Source organism: Euprymna scolopes, chromosome 26 (genome assembly GCF_053919585.1).
Source record: "Euprymna scolopes isolate OS-2025 chromosome 26, ASM5391958v1, whole genome shotgun sequence".
Taxonomy (NCBI): domain Eukaryota; kingdom Metazoa; phylum Mollusca; class Cephalopoda; order Sepiida; family Sepiolidae; genus Euprymna; species Euprymna scolopes.
The window spans coordinates 73,733,015-73,746,447 of NC_136507.1; the positions used below are offsets into that span (position 1 = coordinate 73,733,015).

Below are 13,433 nucleotides of genomic sequence, written 5' to 3' on the forward strand. Positions count from 1 at the left end.
ACAGCCTACAGAAAATGGACTCTGATTTATGAAAAGGTAGGGTTGTAAAGAGATAGCTTCGAATTTGGGGGTATCAAAACCAAAGCAAAATATGATGAAAGTAAAAATAAAATAGATAAACCCCATAATTTATTATACCATACCTGTTCCCACTAAAACAATTATCACAATATTCTGTAGATCTATATTTAAAAAAACAAAAAAAACTTGTTAAACTTTGTGACATATTTCCATTCTATGGAGGTCAGGCGCGAACGAACACCCCATAATTTTATTTTACTATATTTCTTCAAACTGAAACATAATTATAACCGTATACTTACGCAGATAGATATGAAAAGTCTTTATTAAAGTTTGTGCATATTTCCATTCCATAGAGGTCAGGCGCGAACGGAGACCCCACAATTTTATTATACCATCTCTATTTAAGTTAAAACATACTTATCAAAGTATTCTCATGTACATCTATATCAAAAAACACTTGTAAACGTTTTTTTTTATTATTATTATTTCCATACTTTGTGGACCAGGCGCGAACGTAGACCCCACAATTTTGATGAACCACCGTTCTGTCAGATCAAACATACCCATTCCTGTGTCTCGGTACATCTATCATTATATGTAATCAGCTTTTTTGTTGTTGTTTTTTTTCTAATAGTCAACCATATAGGAGCCTATTCGTGACCACACACACACACAGCTTTATATTATAGATATATAATATGGAACTTTGTGTGTGCGAGAGTTCATTCTCTTTGGACTCGAAAACGGCTGGGCCGATTTTTATGAAATTTCACACGAAGGTACTCTGTGCTTGGCGGTGTTCTTAGATAGGTTTTGTATCGGAATGTCATCGATAATCAAAATAATCCGATGAAAGAATGAGCAGGCGATTTTGACCAAAGTTAATACCTTACACAGCCTAACATTATAAATGAGTTGGAGAAATTTTATTACCACATAAGCCGAAAGGCCCGACATATAAAATCGACAAGGTCGCGTTCGCAATGAATGTTTCTGTTTAGAGCACAATTGAAGCATGATACTTGACTTTTTCATTTTAAACTTTGATACAAGCATTATAAAAAAAAAAAGAAAGTCCATCAAATCAACAGTAGGTTCTATACAATGCAATGTAGACTACAATGTATTGCAGACGGACACCGCGGAAAAGCATATGAAGCTTCCTCCCAATGTACAGCGATGGGCCCCCAACTAGAGCAGGCAATCAATCGATTTGATTTAAAAAAAAAAATGGGCGATTTCTATGACAATAAAAATGCGAGTGTGAAATATTCCTTGATCCTCAATCTAGAGCAATCTCTGCTAGTATATATATATATATATATATATATTACACTGTGACTTCCGTGTATGTGAGGAAGAGCGATATCAAGTTAAGAGAGTGACTAAATAAAAATCATGCGAGAAGGGGGAGATAAACAACATGTAAGTGGCGAGAAATGTGGGCGAAGGAACCGGCAAACCGGAAACTCTAATCAAATATGTAGCGTTGCTTGATCAATCTAAAAATAGGTGATCGGTGAAGCAGTGATCAGTCGCCTGGAACATAATAAGGGGGCGGCAAGTTCAACCATGCGATGATCAAAAATTCAGTTTGTGAGCTTGTCGCTTACTTTGGTCAAACAGACAAACAAAAAATATCTAATAAAGACAGATGCATCAAAAGAAAAAAAAATGGATAGAAAAGGCCGGCCGCGGAAGCCGGGGATTTTAATATTTTCCAGATATGGAAACAGCATATCCTTTCTGAATAAACATTTCACGGTTAAAAAGAAAAAAAAATGACAGAAAACGTACTCACAGAAACATTTGCAATTGTTTTCGGATACTTGGCCTTTTCTCTCTGTCTGTCTGTCTCTCTGTCTGTCTGTCTCTCTGTCTGTCTGTCTGTCTCTCTGTTTGTCTTTCTCTCTGACTGTCCTTCTGTCTGTCTGTCTCTCTGTCTCTTTCATTTTGAAAATTCAAATATTAGATTTGTTCTCCATTTGATCTACAGTTATTAGACACAAATGAAGGTAAATACCTTGAATTTCAATTTCTTAAAACCTCTTAAAGCCTGAGCCTATAATTTTCTATAATCAGAATTATGGAATAGATTTTGACGAAAATCGGAATAAGGATTCTGGACATAAGATTTATTGATGTCTTGATTTTAATCTTTGTAAGGAGGCATAAAAACGATGCGAAATTCGTTGGAAATCTTCTAGACGAGGATGGATAATTTCTTGGCAACAAACATTAGTAGTAGAAACTACGCAGAATTTAACAGAATGTGCTGCTGCTATCGCGCACAGAAATCACTTTTTCCATAGCTACCAACGTAATAGATGCACTGAGACTAAAGCTGCTTTCAGGTCTGCCAGCAACCACTGTAAAAGAGTAATAAAAAATGCAAGAGAGCTATATGCCCAGTCTGTTAAATCCAAGGTAGCTGATCAGCGGCTTGGTTCCCACCAGTTTTGGCAAATAACAAATAGGATCCTGAACAGAAGTGTGCGTTCTATCCCAACCATTATTAATGGACCAGAGGTCATCTCGTCAGCGTCAGACAAGGCCAAACTATTTGCAAAGAACTTTGCAGCTAATTCTACCCTATGCGACGAAGGCCATCAACTCCCCATATTTCCTCCTATAACACAAAACAAGCTAGGTAACATACAAATAACCGTGCATGAGGTCGCCAAGCTAATCAAGAACCTAGATTCCAGTAAAGCAACTGGCCCTGATGGCATCCCAATTATAGTGTTAAAAAAGCTTCAACCAGAACTTGCTCCCATACTTACGAAACTATTTAAGCGCTGCCTTAAGGAGAAGTGCTTTCCGACTCCCTGGAAGACCTAATCAGTTTGCCCTGTATTTAATAATTCAGGTGATAAGTCCTCTCTCTCTCAGTACAGACCTATAAGTCTCCTGTGTGTTATGAGCAAGTTGCTGGAATCCATATTAAATAGAGAAATAGTCAACCACCTCAGCAGGAATAACCTTCTTAGTGACACACAATATGGTTTCCGCTCTGCAAGATCTACCGCAGATGTGCTGACGGGTATATCCCACAGGATTAGTGAATCTCTTGACAAAGGCTTCCTTTCTAGGGCAATTGCTCTTGACATATCAAAGGCCTTCGACAAGGTATGGCATAAGGGTCTACTTCACAAGATTTCCAGCTACGGTATAACTGGAAATGTTTTCTCAATCATTAAATCATTTCTCTCCGATAGGCTCATAAGAGTAGTGGTAGATGGACAAAAATCGGAGGCCTGCAATATAAATGCTGGAGTCCCTCAGGGGTCAATCCTGGGCCAAACTCTCTTCCTGATCTACATCAATGACCTCCCTAAACACATACTTAAATCATTCGTTGACATCTATGCTGATGACACGACCATCTACGGCAACACATCAAAGGCTGTAAATGACACAGTTCTCTCTGATTCTCTCTCCTCTGATCTCGAGCGCGTGGTTCAGTGGGGGAAGACGTGGCTGGTTACCTTTAATGCATCCAAAACCAAACTCCTATCCTTACATCATCAACGCTCTGATCCCCATCTGGCATCAATTGGGATGGATGGATCTCGTCTAGGTGAGGCCCCGTGTTTTGACAAGCTTCTGGGTTTGACCTTTACTCTGAAATGGAACACGTACATCAAGTCTGTTGCCAAGGTCGCTGGAAAGATGGTGGGATCCTTCTACCGCTCCAGAGGATATCTCACTACTGATGCAATTCTCTATCTATATAAAAGCCAAGTACGTCCAAGGATGGAATACTGCTGCCATATCTGGGCAGGAGCGGCCAAAAACAGCCTATCATGCCTTGACAGAGTACAAAATAGACTTCGTGGCTTAGTGGGGGATGCCCTTTTCTCTACCCTGCAACCTCTCTCCCACAGAAGAGACGTTGCGAGCCTATCCTTGTTTTATCGTTATTTCCATGGCAGGTGCTCGTCTGGACTCCAATCTCTGGTCCCCCCTCGCCAATCTTTCACGAAAAACACCCGTCTAGCTGAATCCACTGTGAAAAATTTCCCCCACTCTATATCTGTGCCTAAATCAAAACGCGGATTCCATAAACAAAGCTTCTTTCTTAGAACTGCACGCCTGTGGAACTCTGTTCCCTCTGCCTGCTTCCCTCCGGACTACAACTTGGATGTCTTCAAGTCCAATGTTAAAAAATTCCTAATGAACCGCCCCCTTAATTAAACACTTCATCAAATCTCCACACTAACGTAATGTACTTGCAATAACCCTTATCCCTGAGTGGCTTCCTGGCCTTGATAAGTGGTGATCACTGTGTAAAAAAAAAAAAAAAAAAAAAAAAAAAAAAAAAATGCTGACTGATTTCAGAAACTTGGGCCGCAACATGAGCGTCAAGATGCATTACCTATTTTCACATATGGACCGGTTTCCTGAGAACCTGTGTTCAATGAGTTACGAGCAGGGAGAAAGTTGGGCGTTTTTGTTTTACGGCATATCAACCCTTTTCAGATTAATACCGAATCCAGTGATTTTGAAGAACTATTTTTTAATAGAGTATGTGTTTTTTTTGGGTTTTTTTTTTTTCAAGTAGGTTTCTGTTTAACCCATAGTTGGGACCCTAACAGGTACTACAAGTCCGGGTCAGTGTACCTGGAGCAATGGCAATTTAAGGGTGGCTCTACACTCCCCAAAGCCCGCAAGCTGGTTTGTATATCGTGTAAGGTCATATCCAGGACCGCAGGGGGGAAGATTCTATCAGGATCTGAAAGATAGAGACCAGGTATAAGGCTCGCTGAGACGCAGTCATGATGGCTGGAATCTGCAGAGATCTCCCTGCCGCTGAGCACTCCAGGCCTTTGAAGAAACGAAAGGTCAAGCGCTGAAATTTGAACAATTGTGAAGCAACATGCAGTTTATGCGTACTTACCTTTATCAATGATCACCATTCAGTTTACAGTAATCGATGTTTTTTTATCAAGTAATCAATATATGTTGTTGGCAAAGCATTTTTTTTCTTTTAAAAACATATTTAGTATGTGTTTTGACAAAATAAGCGGATAATGCCACAAAAAATGTAATCGATTTTCTCACAAGATCTGATTCCCCCTCCCCCCACAAAAAAATCAACTTAGTACAAGACTTTGACTTGTTGGAGAGGACCGGATGTCATTTTCTGATTCAGCAGTGCAAAAATACTCTAAATCAGTTGTAGAAATCTAGACAACATTTAAAGAACGAAGTGTAGTATCTGTTCTGATACTACACTTCACCTTTTCTGTCTTCGATCAGTGGAGAAATCCTATATTGAGGCAGTTTTTTTTTTGTTCCTATCCAAAGTGCCCCATTTGGGGGAGTTCGATATTCCCCACATTAAAAATCGACATCTGTCTAACTCTGCCCTCGTGGGAAGGAAAGTAAATAGGAACATTCAAAAAGTTAAAAAAAAAAAAAAAAAATTATTGCCTTGTGTTTTCTATATTTGGATCCTTCGGACTATTGTTTTCATCGTGGACGTTAATTCTCACGTTTCAGCGGCAATGACCCATAACATAACAGATAAAAGTACTAAGTTAGATTCGGTTCTATTTAACAGTTTTTAATTGTTGAAGGTTAAATCGTCAGTACAAATTACTTAAGACCTACCCTATCATGTCTGAAGTGATTTAATAAACTCTGGAATCTACGGAATTTCGAACGGAAACCATTTGACAAGACTGATCCAAAGAAGGGCGGAAGTTGCATCGGCTAAAACGCTGTGAGAATAACATCCAAGATAAGAACAGTAGTTTGAATAATACAATTAGTGCAAAATGGTTTTGTTTAGAATTTTCCCGTTATGGGATGGATATGTTTTTGTGTGTGGCAGGAAGACTCAACGTTACGTGGGATTGAATAGAGTTCGTTATTATGTACATTTTCGTTATGCTCGTAAAATCAGATTATTTGGTTTTTACTGTATCTCTTACTCCTGTTTCGCTACTAACATTAGCGGAAGAAGCTGAAATATTGGAAAACTCTCTGGTTGAATGCCTTATACATATTCAATATTCTAAGGGTGTTCTATTTTCGTGAGTCAGTTAAGAGGTGGAGGCACGTAGAGATTATGAACCACTTTCATTGTCTTCTCCAAAACATCTAATATATAAAAGCTTGTTTGTCTCTATATATTCAAACTCTATCTACCCCGAAACTAGAAGTCGCAGAGCGGCGCTAGGAGCCTTAAATAATTGGATTATATATATATATATATATATATATATATATATATATATATATATATATATATATATATATATATATATATATATATATATATAGGCTTTTAGCCGGTTAATAGTTTTTAAGGGGTCAAAAATGTTTCAAAATTGAAAAAATCGTTATACATTTTGTACATTCATCTTGGTTTATTTTTAATTTTTAATCAGTTGGTATGCGTATCACATTAGTACAGTGGTAACGTCACCAGATTTGAATGCTACAGTTTGGCTTTCGGGTTCGATTCTAGCTGATGGCATCCAAATGCTTTTTTTTTTTTTTATACCTTCTGAAATCATGACTCTAATGATAATATATACGAAATATGGACACATTAAAATACCATATTTAAATGTATTTCATGCCCGGGCAAAGCGCCCCCCCTCTGCTAGTTCGTTTTATATTAAATTTTATAAAAATAAGATTTGCGATTTTAAAGGAGTTATACCCTTAGGGGTGCACTTTAAAAAAATTATGGAAACTTCCATTGTTTTTTCTGGTAAACTTTACATAAAACATTTTTGCATTTTATGTAGATTCCATAGGCTTTCTTTCTATAGGATCACCTAAACATTACATACGCACAGAACTGGAGTTGTGTGTGTGCATATGTGTGTATATACGAGGGTCGTTCCAAAAGTAAAGCATCCTATATTTTTTTTTTACTCGGAATGTTGAAGAGCTACGAGTATTGGAGTCGAACCATTTAAAACAAATGACTGTTTGTGCTCCAGAATTTTTCTACATAATCATCAGCATTCTTAATGCACTTTTGATAGGAATTCAATGGCGCGTTTTTGCTTCGGACGCATGCACATGTCGGGAGTTGCTTTCTTAGTCGCACACCGTCAATATCTGCGACATCATAACAATTGCAATTTGCAATCTCTTCTGATCCAATCGTACGGAAAAAATAGGAGGCATTACTTTTTGAACACTGTGTGTGTGTGTGTGTGTGTGTGTGTGTGTGTGTGTGTGTGTGTGTGTGTGTGTGTGTGTGTGTGTGTGTGTGTGAAAAAAATTGTTACTACAGTTATGGTATGCAAAATTTAACAAATGCTCCTAAAGAGGCTTCATTAGTGCACACCGCAGTCAGATTTCAAGACGCATCCGATATCAAGTTGATTAATACATATCTAATTCCTTTTATTTTCCCTTATTCCAATTAAAGGGAAACACGCTTATTTTTGCAATTAAGAGTTCATTATATCCACCATGTTTTGTAAAAGTGACCTTCTCTTGAAGGTTCAATTCTCAGTGTGCTCAACCGAAAAATATAATTCCGACTTATTTAGATCTATATCCAGGCATTGCTGGTGGAACGAGAACATGTTATCCCCGTGAAATAAAGGGTTCCGTTTGAAATTCTTCCGGGCTCCCAAGTTCGATAAGATACACCTGAAGAAGGTCGGAGGTTGCATCGACCGAAACGTTGTGAAAATGACACTGTATAAGAGAACAGTAGTCCAAAGAATCCAAATAACTCCTATTCATTTTTTATCTTAAGGAGTACAAATCTAACAGATCGTCATCCATCAATCTCCTAAGTCACTTCCGGTATAAATTTTTTTATACTAATTTTATTTTAATGATTATTCTATCCTATTATACCGGCGAAACGATACCCCCCCCCCAAGAAAACAACACTACAGCTTTATTTTAAAACTTTTATTGAAAGCATCAATTCAAGTAACTTGATTATGTAGTATAACTGAAATCTATTCAATGGAGCTGCCTTCAACCCCAATCACCTCAATACAGGTCCGGAACTGGGAGCATACCTTTTCCACACGCGCTGGCGGGAGCTTGGCGGATTGCGGCAATCAGACTGGCTGTGGTGTTGTGGAAGGTCATATTGATGTACTCGAAGTATGACCAAACGAAGTAGTCCAGTGGGTTCAGATCGAAGGAGCAGAGGGGCCAGTGAGAGAAGGGTACAAAGTCGTAGCACTCTTTCTGAATCCAAGCCTGGGTCTCTTTGGACTTGTGGGCCGGGACCGAGTCCTGCTAGCACACCAAGGGTCTGCCAGCGCCCACCTGATTGCACCAGAAGATCACCACACTCTTCAGCACACCAAAATATACTTTGGTGTTGAATTTCAAGCTGACTTCGAAGATGTGAGGTTGCATAATGTGGCCCTCACTTGAAACCACACTAAAGACCATTACCGTAGCCGGAAACTTTGTTGAGCTGTGCCCTCAAGCGTTGAACCGTCCAGATTTGCATTTTGATGGTGCTGGCAATGGTCCTGTTGTCATAACTTGGATCAGTAGAGAGCATGAGTTGTACAGCGGCGCATCTCCAATCTTGCTCGTCGAACATTGTGTCACTTTCAGACATGATCGAAGACTCCTATTGATCCTCGGATTTGTACATTGTAAATAAGTTTGTGTATTCCCGTCTTCAAGCCCTACCTTGGGTAGGACTTAGCTACTGAAGTCTTATCGTTTTTTTCCTAGAAATGTCCGTCTGTAGAACATCGAGGAGCTACTTCCTGGCTGACTATAACTTGGTTATTTTCAAACCCAATGTAAACAAGTTTACCCGTCTTCAATACCTTAGGTAGGGCTTAGCTATTGAAGACTGGTATACACCATTCCACTATTAATGTTCAGCATTGTGTTGTCTCACTAACTAAAACTTAACCCTTATCCTTGAGTTACCTCCTGGTCTTGATGTGGCGATATTAAAAAAAAAAAAAAAAAAAAAAAACTCGTCCAAAGTAAAATTCTGAAATAACACCAGTCTCGTTCTATTTCGGTATTGCTTCCAGTTTTTTTGTTTTTATTTTCAACCCCCCCCCCCCCTCTACCTCTGGAATCCAGTAATTTAGTTTAAATGTGCAGCTGCAGTTTGTGCAACTGTAGATTTCCAATGAAGGGACCTTACAGGAAATGGCAGTCTCTAAAGACTGAATAGTGGCGTTTAGTTTGCATACAGTGTAAGTCTACACTAGACTTTTTTTTCTATCAATATTTTACACTTTAAGAATTCTTAAATAAATCTAAATATTAATTTACGTGTCCGTATGTCCAGTGTCACAAAAATATCATCTCAAACATTAATTAGTGAGAAACGAATTACCTCTCTTTATAGTCGCTCTTTATCAGTTAAATCATTAAAACAATTTTCTCTCCAAAAATTTGCAAAAAACATAACTGTCTATTTACGGTTTCAAATTGGCTATTTTTTATAATCAAACAAAAAAAGTCACGTTGAGAGAAGATTGTTTTTTATGGTTTCTTTTTAAAATTTAAAAAAAAATGTGCAAGTGAATTGACATTTGTTTATAATTTATATAAAAAATTATTCAACAAAACAATGTGTTGAATTTTCATTTTTAAAAATCAATTTTTTTAACTTTAAAAAGTTTTAATATTTGCTAGAAATTGTTTTAAATTAATTTATTTTTTTATTTTTTATTCATTTTATTTGTTTAAAAAAAAATTAACCATGTTCTGCTAGTTGTCATTAATATATTTTCTAATTTCAGAATTAAAGAAATAATCGAATAATTTCGTGTATATGTTTACAGAAAAAAAATGTCGATACTTTTTTTTAATTTTAGAAAATGATTGGTAATAAACATAAACTAGTATCGATGCGGCGTTTGTCTGAGGAAATGGAGAGGACCATTGATATTTGCAGCATTAAAAAAGGTGCGAGGCGGCGCCATTCAATAAACGCTTGCGAATCCTTTGAGACTGACTGTGTCAGAAAAATTTATTTGGAAAAAAGAAAATCGGTAAGTTGGTGTAACTATATTGAATATATTTTAAATATTTCTATCTCTTTTCGTTTTGTGACCAGCTGGCTGGCTCTGTCTTGCTTTTTTGCTCTAAATCTGTTAAGCAAACTTGGTCTGCAATGACCATAGAATACTCTTAGAACAAATTTGTCATATTTTTAATTTATCTTGCTGACCATAATTTCCATTTCCTGTGATTGAACTGTTAAATATTGAAGATAAGAGACTGATGTTTATTTTTTTTTAAATATTTTCTAAATGAAAATATGAACTTTTCTGTAATTTAGTTTGGGGCGTTCTTCAATCCCTGACAATGATGTAACAGCCGAACTTTCTATCTTCTCTCCGGCTTTTTTTTTTTTTTTTTTTTTTTTGCTCTCTCTCAATAAGTTTTCATAAAGAAACCTTACAAATGTACCTGAGCTTTAAACATGTTCGGAGATCTTATATATATATATATATATATATATATATATATATATATATACTGGAAATAGTATTCTGATGTGATAGAGATTAAAAAAAAAAGGTACAAACCAAGTTATGTCCATCAACGTTTCCGCTTTATTGAAAGACTTCTTCTGGATGAATAAATTGAAGAAAATAAAATACCAGTACAATATTTAAAAATATATTTGCTGCGAAAAGTATGGCTTTGTTCTATTTCAGAATGAAAAAGTCGTGGAAATATTTGAAATTATATAATTTTTTTTATGTATACATGTATACGCATAAAACTCTCGCCTCCTCCCTCATGGGAGAGGGAGAAGCTATTCATAAGCCCCACAGCTCTTTCTGGTGGCCCAGTGAAAAGGAAAGAACATTTCCTGTTCATTCGCCACGTAAGACTAATGGTTTTCTATCTTTGTGACGGCATCGCCAGGACACATAACGTCTTCTACTTGGTGAAATTTCGATTAATTTTGAACCTTGTGCTGAAATTTACAATACTATAACCATACCGTTTACACTCTTGCATCTAAATATAACCATTTCTATTTGACAAATGACTCACTTGCGTATATTTAATTTCCTATTTGACAAATGACTCACTTGCGTATATTTAATTTCCTATTTGACAAATGACTCACTTGCGTATATTTAATTTCCTATTTGACAAATGACTCACTTGCGTATATTTAATTTCCTATTTGACAAATGACTCGTTTGCATATATCTATTTTCCTATTTGACAGGTATTTCGTGATCTCGAGAACATTCGAGACCCAACTACACCAAAGTCAAAAACTGTAAACTGTCGCCATCCCGAAGAGAAAGGATGCTTGGATCTAATTCCAGAGTGCAAATCTATTTTACATAAGCGTTGTTCGTTACCATTTGCAGGTAATATATTTTCTTGTGCATTTTATTTGCGTATTATATGAATCTGATGAGATTATAATCAACTAATGCATGCCTTTTTATCAAGATGACAAAAACTTTATCCATTGTCAAAAATAGCACTTTTTTTCTATATCTATAAGTGTGTGTGCGTGAGGACACTTCTCAACCTATATACTCAACTAATTTTATCTGCAGATTTGAAATTTGGTATATATGATATTCAGACATGTGGAAAACTCCTTAATCACTTTTCATCTGGAAAAAAAGTGCTGTTAAGCGGTCAAAATTGAAAAATTGGCACGTGAGTCATCGAATTTTTATGTTTGCTAACTGTTTCACGAATGCGTATGCGTGACTGGTTCACGATTACATTCTTTGTTAAGAATAAGCAGGTTTGAAAACATTTTAAAGATTGTCATGCTGGTCTGATGGATATCGTACTTGACTCACTGTGTTTAGGTTTCGGTCTCAGCTCTAGTATTTTCCTTTTTCCTTTTTCTTTTTTTTTTTTTTTACTTACAAAAAGTGAACTGTTTAGAAGAAAACATAATACTCGCATGCAAATGTCTCCGTTTCTGTATGAATTAAAATATATTTATGCATATTTTACGACCGGGGAACGCCTGGCGCCCCGCTAGTGTTCATATAAAACCATACAAATAGATCAGTAATTTAATTTTGCATATATATATATATATATATATATATATAATCTGCTAGTGGGCGAATAAACTCGCTAGTATATAAATTAGTTAGTTGTAAATAATAGAAAATGAAAGTCGAGTTAGAGGTCAACTTTCTGAACTAAATGTTAAGATGCCTGGGAATGGATAGAAACATACGGTGTCACATGGCTCAAAGAGAGTGGGGGATAGTAAAGTTGCTTTCTTCGAAGCATGCAATGTTTGAACATGAGAAATTGAGATATGTTGACTAATGATTATCGATACCCCTTCTCTTTCTTCCTATACCTCCACACAATGGTCAGTTATTTGAAACTAAGATAAAGTTGAATATGCATCGTTTGTTTTCCACCAATCTTAGGTTTACTTAATCCTTTGGAGAGTATAAAGTAGTCAGTCTTGACAAGTCATGTATGAGCGTGTACAAGAACAAGTAACAAGGTAGGATAGTTGACTGATTTTGGCATTTGTTTGCGGTCACCATTCTGCCATCCAGAAGTTCAGTACTCAAGATATCCACTCGAGATAAAGACTCCATTTAAAGAGGACTTCTCTGCAGATAATCTTGGACATTACTTTTCTCAAATAGGTCGGCCCCAACATGATCTCCAGCGCAATAAAATACTCATTTTATTTGGGGGGTTACACTACAATCATATATTTTCAATTCACTGTGCCCCTCATTCTTCCTTTGGTAATCATCTATCACCTGCGCAACGTCTTCCATCGATATGAATCATCAAAACCTGCAACGCATGTTTACAAAATGGGAGCAGCCGACAAATGACCGGTAATTATGAGCAGTAATAGATTTGATTGTGGCAGCAGGTAGATTATTTTCATGTTAATCCAGTTTAACGGTCCTATCGAATTTTGCATGCAAGAGGTGACCTGACTGAATTAAAACTCCTTTTTCAGTTTCTCATCGATTTATGAGAAAAATAATTTTATCGCACAATGTGAAACAATTTGAAAAAAAATCTGTTTGAAATTCTATGCAGATCCCGATTTTGACAAAATATACTTGCAGAATGCCGGAGGTTACATCTACCGAAACGTTATGAAAGTAACAAGATGAAAACGGTCTGAAGAACATGAATTCTTAATCTTCATCTCAAAAACTCAGAAATATTATTCGATTTGCTTGATTTTCTCTTTCAGATCTGTCGCTGAGTGCTGCTAAGTCTGAAGTCGAAACCATTACTGACCAGATAATCGCTATTGATGAGGGCCTCATTGATACGGAGATGTGCACAGAATATGCGCAAGAAATCATGCGATATTTGCAAGTAGGATTGTTTGCCGACATCTTGGTTTAAATTTTTTTTTTTTTTTTTTTATAACTCTTTCATCGGCCCAAATTGTCTGAAATTGTTGATTGTATATTTATTTTGTATGAATCAGA

General features: G+C 36.5%; 1 protein-coding gene across 2 annotated transcripts in view; it reads left to right on the top strand.

The window, feature by feature from the left end:
• LOC145248178 (G2/mitotic-specific cyclin-B-like) overlaps positions 1 to 13,433 on the top strand; it is a 67,360-nt gene that overhangs the window by 21,989 nt on the left and 31,938 nt on the right. For both annotated transcript variants that reach the window (XM_080110025.1, XM_080110026.1), the window contains exons 2-4: positions 9,822 to 9,998; positions 11,198 to 11,345; positions 13,190 to 13,317. In XM_080110025.1, coding sequence (XP_079966151.1) covers positions 9,825 to 9,998; positions 11,198 to 11,345; positions 13,190 to 13,317 — 450 coding nt within the window. In that variant the 5' untranslated portion in view covers positions 9,822 to 9,824. The remainder of the gene's footprint in view (positions 1 to 9,821; positions 9,999 to 11,197; positions 11,346 to 13,189; positions 13,318 to 13,433) is intronic.